The sequence below is a fragment of the Myotis yumanensis genome, unplaced genomic scaffold (genome assembly GCF_028538775.1).
Source record: "Myotis yumanensis isolate MYYU_CA2020_CCGP unplaced genomic scaffold, mMyoYum1.0.hap1 SCAF_18, whole genome shotgun sequence".
Classification (NCBI taxonomy): Eukaryota; Metazoa; Chordata; class Mammalia; order Chiroptera; family Vespertilionidae; genus Myotis; species Myotis yumanensis.
This window is the reverse complement of record NW_027223769.1, coordinates 11,145,652-11,163,069: the sequence shown is the minus strand read 5'-3', so window position 1 is coordinate 11,163,069 and position 17,418 is coordinate 11,145,652. Positions and strand designations below refer to the sequence as shown.

At 48.8% G+C, this 17,418-nt stretch overlaps 1 protein-coding gene and 1 pseudogene across 2 annotated transcripts in view; one reads left to right on the top strand and one right to left on the bottom strand.

Moving 5' to 3' along the window:
* The window catches only part of ACSF3 (acyl-CoA synthetase family member 3), a 75,606-nt gene that overhangs the window by 49,687 nt on the left and 8,501 nt on the right, over nt 1–17,418 (top strand). For both annotated transcript variants that reach the window (XM_070398330.1, XM_070398329.1), the window contains exon 7: nt 7,834–7,960. In XM_070398330.1, coding sequence (XP_070254431.1) covers nt 7,834–7,960 — 127 coding nt within the window. The remainder of the gene's footprint in view (nt 1–7,833; nt 7,961–17,418) is intronic.
* LOC138996994 (Y-box-binding protein 1-like) lies at nt 4,675–13,567 on the bottom strand (annotated as a pseudogene).

Genomic DNA, 17,418 nt, shown 5'->3' with positions numbered 1-17,418 from the left:
CCTGGAACGTTGAAAAAAGAGATAGAGGAAGACATAAAGAGATGGAAGAACATACCATGTTCTTGGATTGGTAGAATCAACATCATTAAAATGTCCATACTACCCAAAGCAATCTATAAATTCAATGCACTTCCCATTAAAATACCAATGGCCTACTTCAAAGATCTAGAATGAACTCTCCAAAAATTCATCTGGAATAAAAATGACCCCGAATAGCTGCAGCGATCCTGAGAAAGAACAAAGTAGGTGGGATCTCAATGCCAGATATCAAGCAGTATTACAAAGCCACTGTTCTCAAAACTGCCTGGTACTGGCACAAGAACAGACATATAGATCAGTGGAATAGAATAGAGAGTCCAGAAATTAGCCCGAACCAATATGCTCAATTAATTTTTGACAAAGGAGGCAAGAACATACAATGGAGCCAAGATAGTCTCTTCAATAAATGGTGTTGGGAAAATTGGACAGATATATGCAAGAAAATGAAACTAGACCACCAACTTACGCCATACACAAGAATAAACTCAAAATGGATAAAGGGCTTAAATGTACGACAGGAAACCATAAAAATTCTAGAAGAATCCAAAGGCAACAAAATCTCAGACATATGCCAAAGCAATATCTTCACTGATACAGCTCCTAGGGCAGTTGAAACTAAAGAGAAAATGAACAAATGGGACTACATCAAAATAAAAAGCTTCTGCACAGCAAAAGAAACCATCAACAAAACAACAAGAAAACCCACTGCGTGGGAAAACATATTTGCCAACGTCATATCTGATAAGGGCCTAATCTCCAAAATTTATAGGGAACTCATACAACTTAACAAAAAGAAGATAAACAATCCAATCAAAAAATGGGCAAAGGATCTAAATGGACACCTTTCAAAAGAGGACATTCAGAAAGCCAAGAGATATATGAAAACATGCTCAAAGTCACTAATCATCCGAGAGATGCAAATCAAAACAACAATGAGGTACCATCTCACACCTGTCAGAATGGCTATCATCAACAAATCAACAAACGACAAGTGCTGGAGAGGATGTGGAGAAAAAGGAACACTTGTTCACTGCTGGTGGGAATGCAGACTGGTGCAGCCACTATGAAAGACAGTATGGAGTTTCCTCAAAAAACTGGAAATGGAGCTCCCATTTGACCCTGTGATCCCACTTCTAGGAATATATCCCAAGAAACCAGAAACACCAATCAGAAAGGATATGTGTACCCATATGTTCATAGCAGCACAATTCACCATAGCTAAGATCTGGAAACAGCCTAAGTGCCCATCAGTAGATGAATGGATTAGAAAGCTGTGGTACATCTACACGATGGAATATTATGCTGCTGTAAAAAAGAAGGAACTCTTACCATTTGCAACAGCATGGATGGAACTGGAGAGCATTATGCTAAGTGAAACAAGCCAGTTAATGAAGAAAAAATACCACATGATCTCACTCATTCATGGATAATAAAGACCATTACAAACTTTTGAACAATAATAGATACAGAGGCAGAGCTGCCTCAAACTGATTGTCAAACTGCAGTGGGAAGACCAGGGAGGGTTGGGGGGCAGGAGGGAGGGGGGTAAGAGATCAACCGAAGGACTTGTATGCATGCATATAAGCATAACTAGTGGACATAAGACACTGGGGGGGTAAAGGAGGGCAGGGGATTGTCAAGGGCAGGGGAAAAAAAGGACTCATATGTAATACCCTTTGTAATACTTTTAGCAAAAAATAAAAACTTTTTTAAAAAAAAAAAAGGGTGTCCTGGGTCAGGGTGGGGGTCCCCACTGGGGTGCCTGGCCAGTCTGGGTGAGGGGCTGAGGGCCGTTTTCAGGCTGGCGGGTGACTGAAGCTCCCAACCGCTCCTTTTTTTCTTTTCTTTTTTATTCTGGGCCAGCTTTAGCTCTGAGGCCTCGGCTGCTGAAAGCAGGTTTCTGGCCTTTGTTTACCTTCTGTATTTGAAACAATGTTGCGGTCCTGCTGGCTGAAGCCTGGCTGACTAAAGCAGGTTTCTGGGGTTTGGTTTAGCTTCTATATTTGTTACAATGTTTCTTAGAGTTGCAGCTCAGAGGCCGGCAAGGCAGGCGGGGAAGCTTGGCTTCCTCCGTCACTGAAGCACGCAAGCCTCCCTGTTCACGTCAGCTGCCTGGCTGCCGGCCGCCATCTTGGTTGGCATTTAATTTGCATATCTCCCTGATTAGCCAATGAGAAGGGTAGCGGAGGTACGGCTAATTACCATGTTTCTCTTTTATTAGATAGGATTTTAGTTTATTATTTCTCTCTGATATTTTTCTCAGGTCATTCTCCTTCTGGTTTATCTTCACTCTTGATATCCCATCATACCCTTGTCTCTAAAATTTACATCAACCACCAATATTAATTTGGCCTTACTGTCAAGGTCTGTCCAATAGTTAGTATGACATAAGCAAATGTGTAATAGGTGTGTGAGTGTTTAGAGCTCTATCTGGTGATTCATTTTTCCCTCTCCCCCAAGAAATGAAAATGCCTTGTCTTTTTTAGCATAAAGAAAATGATGACAGCCCTAGCCGGTTTGACTCAGTGGATAGAGCGTCAGCCTGAGGACTTAAGGGTCCCAGGTTCAATTCCGGTCAAGGGCACATGCCTGGGTTGCGGGCTTGATCCCCATTAGGGGACGTGCAGGAGGCAGCCAATCAATGATCCTCTGTCATCATTGATGTTTCTATCTCTCTTTCCCTCTCCCTTCCTCTCTGAAATCAATAAAGATACATTAAAAAAAAAAAAAAAGAAAATGATGACAGCCCTAGCCAGTTTGGCTCAGTGGATAGAGTGTCAACCTGTGGACCGAAGGGTCCCAGGTTCAATTCCAGTCAAGGACATGTACCTTGGTTGCAGGCTCTTCCCCACCCCAGGCCCTGGTCGGGGTGCGTGCAGGAGACAACTATCTAATTGATGTGTTTCTCTGACATCAATATTTCTGTCTTTCCTTCTCTCTTCCACTCTCTCTAAAAATCAATGGGAAAAATATCCATGGGAAAAATATCCTCAGGTGAGGATTAAAAAAAAAAAAAAGAAAGAAAATCATGACAGCCTGGCTGGCATGGCCCAGTGGCTGAGCGTCTATGAACCAGGAGATCACAATTGGATTCCCGGTCAGGGCACATGCCTAGGTTGCAGGCTCGATCCCCAGTGTGGGCGTGCAGGAGGCAGCGGATCAATCACTCTCTTCCATCATTGAGATCAATGTCTCCTTCTTTCCTCTCTGAAATGAATAGAAATATATTTTTTTAAAACAGAAGAAAATGATGACATGTACTTTCCTTAGACCGGAGACGCCCTTGGCAAATCTGTGCAAAAGTTAGAATTGGTGAATCTGCCTGTCTTTATGGTATTTACCCTGTGGTGGTCAGGTGAATCTAAGAAGGGGCTCAGATTAAGTGTTGAATGGGATTGAGCTGGATTGATAGGATTGAATGGGACTCTGGGGCTCTAGTTGAAAGAGAGTTGGTTTTGGTTCCAGAAGACCCCAACTTTGTACTCTACGTGTCTGTGGCCACAGAGCCTGTGTGCTAGCAGCTGCTGTGCTTGAGGGCTGGTCAGTGTATCACGGGGCATCGATGATGCTGGTGTCATAAAATGAGTCAGAAAATGTTCCCTCTTCTATTTTCTAGAAGAGTTTGTGTGTAATTGGAGTTTTGTGTTTTTATAATATTTGATAGAATTTACCATCTGGGTCTAGAGGTTTCTTTTTTGGAAGATTTTAACTGAATTCAATTTCATTTAAGTTGCCAAATTTATGTGTTTTATGAGTTTTTCATTATTAATATTTTAATATATGTAGAGTCTGAAGTGATACTCTTCCCATTGCTCATACTAGTCATTTGTGTCTTCCATTTCTTTTTTCTTTGTTATTGTTGCTAGAAGTTTAACTGTTTTGTTAATCTTTCTTCAGAGAACTAGCTTTATTAGATTCATTGAATTTCCTCTATTGCTTTTCTCTTTTCAATCCTGGTTTCTGTCTTATCTTTATTGTTTCTTTTTTTTTTGTGATTGCTTTCTCTTTTTCTAGTTTCTTTTTTTCTTGTTTTTACACAAACAATTATTTAAGGCCTTTTATTAACAGGTGCTTGCAGTTTGTTGAATTTTTATTACAAATTAAAAATAAAGCCCTTAAAAATCTTAATTTGACCAAATATGAATCAATTTTAAAAACCTTTAAAGATATATTAAGAAAAACCAGGCTTTTAAGAAATAAAAACCTCCTTTGTCATTACCAAAATGAGATTTCTATAGGTAAAAATAATAAAAGCCCCATGCTGTATAGATAATGTGGATAGTTCTAGTTGTCTGGTTAATGGGCAAAAAGCAAGCACTAAAGGCAGAGGTAGGGAACATCCAGCCTGCAGGTCGTGTAAGGCCTGCGAAATCATTTGGGCTGGCCCTGCCAAGGCATTAGGGGTGAGTTAAATGTTTGACCAAATGTAGCAGGCGAACTTTTAAGTAGGTAATTTTGTATGGCCTGCAAATGATGTTAATAAATATCCAAATGGCCATTGGCAGAAAAAAGTTTCCCCACCCCTAGCTTAAGGTCTTCAGTTCTAATCTTTTGTTCATTTCTTATTGCTGAATTTCATATTCATTTCTTCTTGTTGGATGACTAAACCAGATGGTAGAGATGGTAAGCTAGCATTTATTCACCCCCACTCTGCTCAGCCTTGGGAGCGGATGAATTCTGGGCCGGTGGATCAGCTGCTTTTGTCTCTTTGCCATCTTGTGGTTTAGCATTTTCTTATCTTCTTCATTGTTGTTCTCTCTAGGCTGTTTTGGTGAAGAGAACCCCAGTTAATCATGGTCTGTAGCTCTAATACATATTCTGTCTCACTGGCCTACCTTGTTCTCCTGCACTCTGGTTGTCAGCACCCGCCATCATTTCTCCTTGTATCTGAGGGTTGGAATACTTGGTCGATGCCCATAGGGTGTCCGCATGCAATAAGGTGGGAACTGTTGCCTGCAGTAGGGCAGGTGCTGTTGGGCCTGGCCTTCGGGAGCACTCTTGGATCTCTCATTCTTTCCCCCACTCTCACTATTCCGGTAGTTCTGCTGGTATTTGCACCGAGGACCCCTGCAAGGTGGATAGTGTCTGGAATGGTTACTGTCTGCTGCATATTTACTGCCTTGCATGTTTACTGGAACTCCACCAGGGCCTGTAACATTTGCTGCCTCCACACCCTTTTCTCCTTCAACAACATCAAACTCCACAATCTCTGCATCTCTTACACTGCGAAGGTACTTCCTAGGGTTATTCTTTATGGCAGTCTGGTGTACAAATACATCTTCCTTGGTGTCATTCCTGTTGATGAAACCATATCTGTTTCTTACATTGAACCATTTTACTGTTCCCAAAACCTTTTATTTTTATTTTTATTGTTGAAAGTATTACATATGTCCCCCTTTTTCCCCATTGACCCCCTCCAGCCTACGCCCGCCCCAGGCACTCACCACCCCACTGTCTGTGTCCATGAGTTCTGTATATATGCATACAAGGTCTTTGGTTGATTACCTCCCACCCACTCACCCTCCCTCACCTTCTGTCTGAGATTCCGCACTCTGTTCCATGCTTCCATGTCTCTGGATCCACTCCATTTATCAGTTTATTTTGTTATTTAGATTCCACATATGAGTGAGATCATGTGATACTTGTCTTTCTCTGACTTATTTCACTTAGCATGATACTCTCCAGGTCCCTCCATGCTGTCTCAAAGGGTAAGAGATCCTTCTTTTTTACTGCTGCATAGCATTCGTGGTGTAAATGTACCACAGCTTTTTTATCCACTCATCTGCTGATGGGCACTTGGGCTATTTCCAGAACTTAACTATTATAATTTGTGCTGCTATAAACATAGGAGTGCATACATTCTTTCTGATTGGTGTTTCAGGTTTCTTAGGATATATTTCTGGAAGTGGAATCACTGGGTCTAATGGCCGATCCATATTTACTTTTTTGAGGAAACGCCATACTGTTTTCCATAATGGCTGCACCAGTCTGCATTCCCAACAGCAGTGTACTAGGGTTCCCTTTTCTCCATACCCTCGCCAGCATTTGTGATTTGTTGATGGTAGCCATTCTGACAGGTGTGAGGTGATACCACATTGTCGTTTTAATTTGCATCTCTCTAATGATCAGTGACTTTGAGCATTTTTTCTTGGTCATCTGTATGTCCTCTTTGGAGAAATGTCTATTTAGGTCCTTTGTCCATTTTTTAATTGGATTGTTTATCTGCCTTTCGTTAAGTTGTATGAGTTCCTTATATATTTTGGATATTCACCCTTTATAAGATGTATCATTGCCAAATATGTTCTCCCGTACAGTGGGCTCCCTTTTCATTTCCCAAAACCTTCTTGTCCCTGCCAGCAGGCACCGCTGATGTGAGGCCGCCAGGACCTCCATTCCCTGCACCACTGCTCATGGTGCCAGGCTTGGTGTGGGCAGCCCTGAGGTGGTGGTGGCAGGCTGCAGCAGCTGCAGCTCCTCCCGGTGTATGGTAACTAGGCCGACGGTGCTGGGGCTGCTCAGGGCTCTCTGGGGTCCGCTCTCGGCTCCTAGTACCCATTGAACTGCTGGTTTCTTAAGTTGAAACTTGAGGTTATTGATTTGAGACCTTCTCTCTTTTCTAATATGTGCATTTAATTATATAAACTTCCCTCTAAGCACTGCTTTAGTTGTACTCCCCCCTTGTTGGTGGGTTGTATTTTCATTCAGTTCAAAATATTTTATAATTTTCCTTAAGACATCTCCTTTGACTCATGGATTATTTATAAGTGTGATATTTATTTTCCAAGGGTTTAGAGATTTTTCTATTATTGATTTCTAGCTTTTGGTCAGAAAACATGCTTGATATGATTTCAGTGTTGTTGTTTTTTTAATTTGTTAAGGTATGTTTTATGGCCCAGAATATGTGGTCCTGCTTGTTGAATGTTCTGCTGGTTTGGGCTGGAGTGTAAATGTCAATTAGATGCAGATGGTTAAGTTCTTCCACAGCCTTGCTGGTGTTCTGACTACTAGTTCTCTTACTAAGTGAGGAGTGTTGAGTTCTCCAATAGGCCAGCAGAGGCTTACCAGAGGAACGGACCTGTGACCTCACAGGTGCCTCCTCTGCAGGTGCTTTTCCTGGCACCATGGAAGCCCCTGCTCAGTTTCTTATAAAACCCAATCTCCCTGCTACCCTTCACTGTGGTCACACTAGAGAAGCACTGAGCTTCCCTGCCTTCCACAACCACATGAATTCCAGTGCCAGTGTCTCCTGGCTCCCAAGTCTTCCTCCTGGAGCCGCCCTGTCTGTTGACTGCTCTGTCAGCTTCCTTTTCACCAAGCAAAGTAGCACCTCCTAAAGACTCTCCAGCGGGTGCTACCAACTCGGAGCTGCTCCAGTTGCCACAGGCAGGGTGCGGGCTGCTGCTTGCTTCTCCTGGGTTCCGTGGTTTGTCTGAGAAATGCCCTGGACACAGGATTTCATGGGAAGCCAAGAACATGACTTTTAGAAGCGGACAGCTAATCCAGCCAGGTCCTAGCTCTGAGTCCTGGCCACTGACTCACATCTACAATCTACAGGATGGAGCTGTTTGAGGATGAAGAGATGACCCACAGCCCGACCCAGGGCAGGGTGAGCTCAGGGAGCAGCTCTGATTGAGTTTCTGCGTTGAAAGCTGTGTTTCTCAATCACCCAACAATATGTTCAATTTCAGAAAAGCATGGTGGTCCTCAGGTCGGGCAGGGGCACAGGGAAGGCAGGTGGAGACCCCATCCTGGGAGGCGTTGCTCTGACGTGCACATTTCTCTCCCACACCGCAGATGACCCCAGGATTCAAGGAGAAGGAAGGGGAGCTCTTGGTCAGGGGACCCACTGTGTTCCGTGAATACTGGGGGAAACCAGAAGAAACAAAGAAAGCGTTCACCTCAGATGGCTGGTTTAAAACAGGTAGGGGCTGGGGCAGAGAGGGAGAGCCACCGGAGGAGGGGCCTGAGGGGATAGAGGAGTGTGACGTGGCCACCCAGGTTGTCACCACACCTGACACCTCAGAATCTCTGTCAAGGGCAGAGACAGGGCTGGGCGTGCACTTTGTGTCTCACATCTTTGTGGCTGTACCCCTTTCAGCCTCTGAAAGGAGGCTCCTGAGGCCGCAGCCCCCTCCTGCTGGTCCCATTGCCCATCTTGGGTCAGGACACGCACACCCCCTTCCCAGTCACCGCTGCACTCTAAGGAGGAGTTCCTCCTCACCCTCTTCCACCCACCCTCCCTCTTAGCCCATCATGCTTTGAAAATTTACCCTCCCCCACTCAGGATCAAGTTGTGTGATGGAATGTGGTTTATTTGTGGTGTGGGTCATTCCGTTCCCTCTTCCCTACTAAAGTCTGCACTCTGTGTCAGCTGCCCAAGCGAGCAAGTATAAACCTGCCATAACCTGGGGTCCCAGCGCTGGGCAGAAAAAGGCAGCACTGATGGAACGCTCTGGTGCCCCCCACCCCACCCCCCGCCCATACTGGCATCCTGTCACCTGGGACACACACCCAGAGCCTGATCTGAGGCACCTTCCATCCCCTGCCCCCGCCCGTCCCACATCCCTCCACCCTCTGTCCCTCACCCTGTCCCCTTCTGTCCCTCCATCCCACCTCCTTGGGCCCGGCAGACACTGGGATGTTTGGGTTTGCAGCTGCATGGTTCCCTAGTGTGTGTGCTCATGTAAACACACACCAGAACATCGGTTCCGACACCTAGATGGGGGATTCTGGGTGGTTTCTCCTTTTCTTTTTGCCTGTTTGTATTTCTAAAACTTATGTCTTGGACACACATTAGTTCATAATAACCTCAAGGAAGTATTTTCTAAAAGCAAGGCCTGTTTTCACATGCCATCAGATGTGGCCCCATGATCAGGAACGTGCCTTGATCCTTCTGTGAGAGCAGGGCTCAGAAGAAAGGAAGCTGCTGCAGGTGGTATAGGATGCCGCGGGGGTCTGTGCAAATAGGACGGGAGAGGGGGTGTGTAAGAGACGGCCATGGCCCTTAGCCTGGTGACCCCTGTGCCATGTGCTGCCTGGGGCTGACACTTGCACACATGTCATCTCAACAGGCTCAGGTCAGCGTGGATCTGTAGGGGGTGGATTCCACGTCCACTCTTCAGTCTGCTGCTGTCATGGGCCTGAGGTCACCAAGTGACAGAGCAAGGAGCTGTGTGTGCCCATCGAGTGGGGGCTTGAGGGTGAAGGGACAGATAGAAAGTCCTACTGGGAGATATCAATGGCCCCCTTTCTGCCCCCGTGCAGGTGGCACTTAGGGCTGGACTTGCTGATCCCAGCCGGTCCCATGTCCACCCTGCGGTCCCACAGCCATCATGGCTTTCTCTCTCACGTACCCTCAGAAGTGTATTTCCTAGTAGCTCTGGTTGGCATGTCCTGTCCGCCTGGTCCCTCCACACTGGGCAGAGAGCAGATTTGTGGAGGGTTCTGAAGGGTTTGCAGATCGGGTATGTGTTGGCCCTCAGAACAGAGACCAGTGCCCCAGGAACCCTGGCAGGAGAATCTGGGGTGCTGGTCAGCAGAGGGCCCCATTTTGGGGACTCAGGAGTCCAGGTGACCTGTTTTGGGCCCTCCTATCTCTGCCTGTGACAGGATGTAGTCAGAATATTAACACACGCCCATCTGGTTTACCTATAAACATCTGCGTTAATACGTGTCTGTCTCTCTATAATTGTCCTTCAAATGCAGATATTTAGGAAATACTACTTTTGAACTAATCGTGCTTTTATGCGTCCCTTCTTTAGCCATCTAAATGGTCCCAATTTGGAAACCTGACTTACTTTGTAGCCATCTTCTTTTATTTTAAAATTCAGATAAAAAGCTGCAGATATTTTTTTCTTTAAAAGCACAGGAACCAAAACCCTGTGGATTTTGCCGATAGCAGGGCTGACTGAGCACTGGGGCGACAGCCATGCAAAATGTGGGGCAGTCAGCGTTCAAACATTTTAGTCACTGCTCCTGATGAATATTTCAGTTGAAAAGGAATAGTATGCATTAATTATTGTAAAGAGATGTCTTTAGGAGAAAATGATTTTGAAATTCAGTTTAATTTCATTGTAATGCACTGCAAACAGGAAGGGAGTATGTGTGTTTAATTGGCTCTCGGGGGTGAGGCCTGGAAGCCGCATGCCTTTGTCACAGGCCATTAGCGATACAGACTGCATAATGAGAGCGCGCAATCAGCTCACAGCTGCCGGCTCCTACGGGGAGAGCATGATATTAAATAGAAATCAGGATAAATTAAACTTAACCCTTTCCCTGGCCAGCCCCTCCTGCCATTCAAATTCGAATTCTGGCAGGAGCTGGCAGGTCCTCCTCCGGCCAGTTCCTCTCAGTGGCCTCCTCCGTGTCTAGATGACAGGAGACAAGCTGGCCACTTCCATTCCAGCCACGGTGGCCCTCCCTGCCCTGCGTGTGCCTGCCTCCTTCCCTGCAGCCCGGTTCTGCCAGGGAGCACACGTGGGGAGCTCCTTGTCAGCCCCCAGGGCTCCCAGCTGCCTCTCAGGGAAGAAATCAAAGCGCCAGACCCCGACCCCGCCCCTGACACTTTCCTGACAGCCACAGTGCCTTTGGACTCCCTGAGTCCACCGAGCACTGCCACACCCTCAGAGAAGTTGGTCCCCACACACAGGCGATTCTAGGACCCAGGCATCCTCAGGCCCTTACATTGACCCTGCTGTCGGAGCTGAGGACATGGGGGTAAAGACACAGATGTGAGGACAGGGCAGAGACGAGGACGTGGGGATGCGAGCACAGGCTGCACCTGAGAAAACAGATGAGGACACAGGGCCCAGGTGAGGACATGGAGACACAGATGTGGGGAAACGAGGGCATGGGATGGAGGTGAGGACAGAGATGACAACATAGGGATACGGATGGCGCTGGGGCACGGGGACAGAGCTGAGCAAACACGTAGCTCCTACTGCCTTCTCGGTGCTTTTCCCTGAGCAGGTTTGTCATTTTAAAGAAACTGATAAGTAAACATGAGGAAACAAAAATGGCATCTCTGATTATTTCAAAGAATATGCATCATACTCTGTTAATGTTGAAAAGTGACATAGTAAATAGTCAACTCTATTTACCTAGTTTTAGATAAATACATGTGTAGAAGGTACTTAGGTACCTGGGAGAAAGAGCCATGGGAAAATCACCAGAACATTGCCAGGGTGTCTGGTAGTGCCTCTTCCCTTTTTGTTCTGCAATGAGCACATGATACTATTATCAGAGGCAAACATTAAAAGCTGTTTATTTAAGAAAACACATCTCCAGTAGGACAGCAGAAGGGAGAGCTGATGTGGATTGGCTGGGCTGCCCAAGGTTTGCAGCCTCAGTGGAGCGTGGAAATTCTCTGAGGTGTCGCTCTAATCGAGAATGAGGGCTGACCATGCAGCCCAGGAAGTCAATTGCTCACAGAGCCAGTCATCTTCGAGCTAAGATGACGGGCAGGTCACAAAAAAGAAATAGAACTGGCCAAAAAATACAGAAGACGTTTCATTTCCTAGTGATAAAAGAGAAACAGGGAAACAAAGATTGCATCCTTTTGACTAAACTGGCAAATTCTTCAAGAGCTGATGCTCAATGCAGTAAGGCCGGTGGAATTGTATGGCCAGTGTTTCTATGAATCTATTTAAAGAAAAAAATTAGAGGCGGTCAAAAGTGGATGCCCAAAGATAGCTGTTGCAGAATTATTTATAGTGTGAGGAATTGGAATCACTTGCTCAGTGATGGGGACTGGTATGTACATTGTGATCCATCCAAACAGCAGAATAGTGTGAGACCTTAGAAACCTTATTTTCAAGACTAATGGCATGAGGGAACTCTGCTGGTGTGTGTCATATACACATGTGTGCATGGATGTCACATGTGGGCATGTTTGGTACAGAACTCTGACTCTTGCTATCGCTACATGATCTCATGTCCTCTTCTGTTTTCTCTCTTCTGGTACTTCTGCAGTAAGCTTGTTACTCTTATAAGCACAGATAAGTACAAATGGTTTTTAAGTTTTGCACTGAAGTTTAAGCCTTCTCATGTTAAGAAGGCCTCAGAATAGCACTCAGGAGTGACGTTTGCGCCGCTCACACCTTGCCAAGGCCTCTCACTCATAGCTGCTCTGAGCTCTGATAGGTTTCTCCTCAAGGAGTCCTTTTATTTTGACCAGTGAACCATAGTTAGGAATTAGGTAAAGGGTTGCAACACAGGGACCCGTGTCTCATGCTAGTGAGTGTGATGGCACATGTAACTGCAGGCTGTCACCACCTTCACATCTGGCCAAGAATGACCATCTCGTACCCGAGCCTCGCTTCTCCCTGGAAGACAGGTCCCTGTTCCAAAGACTCGGCTGTTCAGTCAGCAGCTGTCCGGGGGGTTCCCCGACTGTGCGATGCTGAGCCCGGTTGTGGCACCCATGGTCCCCTTTGTTGGTGGCACCTCCTGTGTGCGGAAGCTTTTGTTGTGCTGTAGTCCTATCTGGCCTACAGCCATCTCCTGTGTGTGTGCTTTATTTTTATGTCACTTAGAAACCCTTTGTTCCCAGTGGTCATAAAGATGCTCTCCTTTATTTTCTTCTGAAGCTTGTCAGACATTGCTTTCACGAAGTTGAGTCTTCGATCCACCTGGAAGTGGCTTTTGAGTGAAGGGACGTCACGGCATGTGTTGGGCTCTGCTGCCCGCAGCTGCTCCTGGGCCTCAGTGCTGTCCCTTTGGCCTTTTTTGTCTGCACTGGTCAGTCCCAGACCTCTGGGCAGAGGGTGAATGTTTTGAGTTTTTGTTTTTCATCGAAGTTGTACATCAGGGCTCAAAGGTGCCATTGGTTTCACCAGTTTGGGGGCAATTACCAGTGGCCCCCAAGATGTGTTAGCTGTTTCTTTGATATTGATCTCCATGTCCTAACTGACTGCTAATACCGCCCACCCCATGGCCGCAGCACTCTCATCAGCGGTTGGTGTGCAGTGTCGGCACGTGAGGCCCTGCACATTCCATTCAGAGCTGAGCAGTGTGGGAACCGTGGCTGTTCCCCAGCTGGGGAAGGGCTCGTGTGTTCATCTATGTCCACATCCCCAGGCATGGATGGCCACCCTCTCTCCTTGGAAAAAAACCCCTCTTCAGTGTCCTGCTGCCCCCAGCTGGGCTGTCCCCTCTGCATCACACACAGCTCCCACCTGGGCCTCCACTGTCCGCGGTCCCCTCCTCCCTCCTGTTCCTGCACCCACGGCTTCCTTCTTCCTCTCACTCCTCAGGTTGCAGCCCACATCCCCCAGAGGCCTCCTGAGAATGGACACATGTCTGGCAGTGTCTTCATTTGGGTTGGGCGGGGTACGGAATAGTGGGTTAGAAGTCGGCCCTGTATTGGTTTCTAGCTTCCGTGTTTGCTGCCAGCTGCAGCCGTTATTCTGGTGCTTTGTGACCTTCCCCTGTGGAGTCCTAGAGGGTCTTGTTTGTCCCCAGATCCCACAGTTTGGCCATGCACTGTGGGTGCTCTGACCTTCCTGGTCCACCAGCACTCGGAAACCATGTCCTGTAGTTCTGGGAATTGTTTGGCTGGTTTTCTCCCCTCTGATGCCCAGCGACCTCTGGTGGCTGACAGTGAGAAGGGTGGTGGGGCGGTGGAGCCCTGGGTGCTCACAGGCCCACTACCTCCTCATGCCTGGCCAGAAGGCACCTTCTATCCCGGAGAACACAACATGCTCCGAGGCGGGGCTCCACCTGCTTCTCACCGTCAGTCCTGCCTCCTCCTCGCCTCCACCTCCCGCCAGGGGCCTCTGCCCACGCCTGGGGGGTGAGTCAGCACCCTGCTGCCTCTCTCCACGCCCTCAAGGGTCTACTTCTTTGGGTCTGTGTAGTTCTTGATCACTGATTCATCTGCTTTTCAGCTTCCCATTTTTTAAAAACATACTCTCCTTTCCTATTCTCCCTGTTTAAAACTTTGTTCTTCTAAGAAGTTACTGTTGCTTTTGTTTCAAGGGAGAGAGAACTTGTGTTCACCCTGCCATCTCTCCCTGGTGGTTTTCAGGTGAGGTTTATGCTCCTGGAAGTTGTCGTGCCTTCATTTCCTTCTGGTGTCTCCCTTGGTCTCTATCCCCCAGGAGAGGGTCAGCACAGCAGCCGCCAAGGTCTCTGCGTGGCAGCGGCTCCTCTCTTACACCACGGGCACCCATCTCTGGAGCCCACAGGATAGCTGCACCGCCCCCAGCCTGGTGGGTGACCTGCAGACAGAGTTGAGACTCTGAGTGGAAACACGAGGGGCTCCAGGGCAGAGCAGCTGGGGAAGAGCTTACAGCAGTGGTCTCCGGCTCCCTCAGTTTCTTCAAGGACCAGGAGCCCAAATGCAGGATGCTCCGTGGCCACAGTCAGAGTGGGTCTGGGTCTCCTCCACTTGGTTTCCTCGCTCGCCTGCTCTAGCTTTCTGCACAGCCAGGATGCCGCATGTGGGGTACCCAACACACACCCTCTCCCCCATCAATAGCTCAGGATCCTTATCGGGACAGGGACGGTGCTATTCCCATGTCACTCCAATCAGGACTCTCGCCCAGCCAGGAGCACTTCGTCCCAGGACCACACATGGGTAAGGCCAGGCCCACCGCCCATGGTTCGCCCACATCCAGAAAGTTAGCCTCTGAGTGTGGGGAGATTTGTTTCCATTACAGTGCCAGGCAGAGAGCAGTGTGTAGGTCCTGCTGCAAACGCCTGTGCCTGAGCTGTGTGCAGCTCACTGTACTGATCACCAGGCCGTGTCTGTCAGAGCACAGCTCCCTGGCTGCGGCTGGTGGCAGGGCCAGGAGTCGGCACTCATCAGCAGGAGACCGACTCCAGAATCAGTACATTTCGATAAATACGTTGTTAGAAAAGTGAAAGTTGTTGACTTGTTTGGGGTCTTGTGTCCGAAGCTCCTCAGCAGCACGACCCTCCCCATGGGGCTGGCCTCTGTCTGTCACTCTGTTGAGTCTGTGTTTGGCTTCCACGTGCCAGGCCCTGAGGATGGGGCTAGAGCCCTGAAGGATATAGGGAGGGCTCCACCCCCATTGGTGCTCATCCAATGATTCTGCACTGAGAAATCGGAAATCACAAATCACACACCACGTGGGGAGCACACAAGCAGGGAGGCCCTTCAGGTCGTGGTGTCTGGCAGCCTCTCTGAGAAGGCGCCAGCCAGGGGAGGCAGGGCACAGGTCTCCAAGGGGAACCGCAAGCTCAAGGCAGAAGGGACATGGCGGTGCAGGGCTAAAGGAAGACTGGGCGCTGGAGAGTTCCACCCTGGAGTCTCCCCTCAGCAGCTCACAGGGCCCATGTGCCTTGGGGGGCCTTGGGAAGCCTTCTCCTCTACGGCTAGAAAGGAATTCTGAAGCCGTCAGGGGACAAAGATTCCGATGTGGGCAGCAGTAGCTGTGCGGCGGTGGCTGCCTTGAGGGCCGGCACGTGGCTTCCTAACTGTCATGGTCCCCGGCATGGGTGCACACACTCCAGGCGAAGAACCGCCACACCCAAGGCCAGGCCCGTTCCAGGCATGCCCAGAACCTCCTGAGGCAGGTGTGCAGCTGGGCTTTTGTGGAAAGACAAGTCTCCTGACCCTGCTGCTGTAGGAGTTCGGGCACAGCCTCTTACTGACAGGTGGCTGCCACGACCTCTGACTCAGAAGCCTGGTGCCTCAAGGACACAGAGCTGCACTGGCCCTCGGCTCTGCCCTCAGCGTGACTCAGTAGAATGTGCAATCCTAGTGCAGTTGCTGGGTCAAGTGGTGACCCTACCTGGTCTCCTTTCACACACACACACACACACACACACACTGCCCCGCCGCCCCCCCTCTCCGCCCCCCCCACCCCCCTCGGTGTGGGCCTCCATGATCAGTCCTTCACTGAGGGAAGAGTTGACTCAAGAGTCGCCTGCACAGCCCTGTCGAGCGAGCCCTGGCTCCTGTGATGCAGGGCCTGCCAGGTCAGAGGGGTTGGGGGAGAGCTGGGCTCTCCCGCAGGTGTTCCCAGACAGGTGGAGCCACACCTGAGGAAGGAAGAGTCCAGCCCAGCCGTGGGCAAACTACGGCCCGTGGGCCGGATCCGGCCCGTTTGAAATGAATAAAACTAAAAAAAAAAAAGACCGTACCCTTTTATGTAATGATGTTTACTTTGATTTTATATCAGTTCACACAAACACTCCATCCATGCTTTTGTTCCGGCCCTCCGATCCAGTTTAAGAACCCATTGTGGCCCTCGAGTCAAAAAGTTTGCCCACCCCTGGTCCAGCCTGATGAGGGGCATCTAATTAGCATCCTGATAGGCAATTTCCCACACTTGTGACACTTGTTCTCAGTCATAAACTTCGTTAATACAGATTCTTCCTTTAAGGAATTATTGCTTCATTATAATGTGCTGCAGATGCTGCAAGTGACTTGCATAGGAGTGAGCCCACGAGGTGGGGTGGGGGAGCCCATGGGTGGGGGTGCTCCCCTGAGGTTTGAGGAGGGGAATGTCTCCATAAGCCAAGCAGCAATTTCTTAAAACTTCTTATTTTGAAATACAGATTCACAGGCGGTCACAAGTAATGTGCAGAGAGGTCCTTGCATCTGCGCCCAGTTTTCCCAGGTGACTGTCCAGCGTAACTAGCACATCACCAAAGCCAGTTCCAGACACTGTTATTGCTCCATGTGCGTCTCGTCTTCCCGCATGAACACCAGGGCACCGTCTGGCCTCGTGCCCTGTCATCCGGGCGGGTCTGCCCTTTCTCAGTGTGGCTGCACAGAGGCTCTGGGAGTACAGTCTCTGCTCCGAGCTGCAGAAATTCCCCACCACACTTCCTTCTTTCCTTAAGTCTGTCTGCCCCCGGCTCTTTGGGGGTTTGGAGACTTGCTTTGTTCCTTAACTCTTTCCCTCCTGGACACCGCCCAATGCAGGTGCTTTCATGCCCAGAGTGGGAGCCAAGGCAGGCACACCTTGTCCTGCTCCTCTGGGCGCATGACTGGGGGTGGCATTCGGCAGTCTTCCTGTGTAAACAATGGCACTGTGGGGCTGCCCTGTAAACAGATGGCTCCCACCCTCGCAGGCTTCTGTGCTGCGTCATCTCCCCATTCCCTCGAAGGCCGAGGACCCCTTTTTCTGAAACCACTTCCGTCAGCACCACTGAGTACACATGTCACCGGCCTGCAGGCAAGCCTCGTGCTCAGGAAGAGCGCCGTGGTCAGAGGCCCCCTGGAGCCCTGCTGGGGACATGTCCCTTGCCGGGACTCAGCACTGTCCCGGGTAGTATCCAAGGAAGTTGTAGAGGGATGTTCAGGGTCCCCGTTTAGAGCCTCAAGGAGCCACACGGGCCTCGCCTCTCAATTCTGAGCATGCCTTTTGGGTGCATTGCCTGATCATCCTGCCCCCAGTGCAGCCA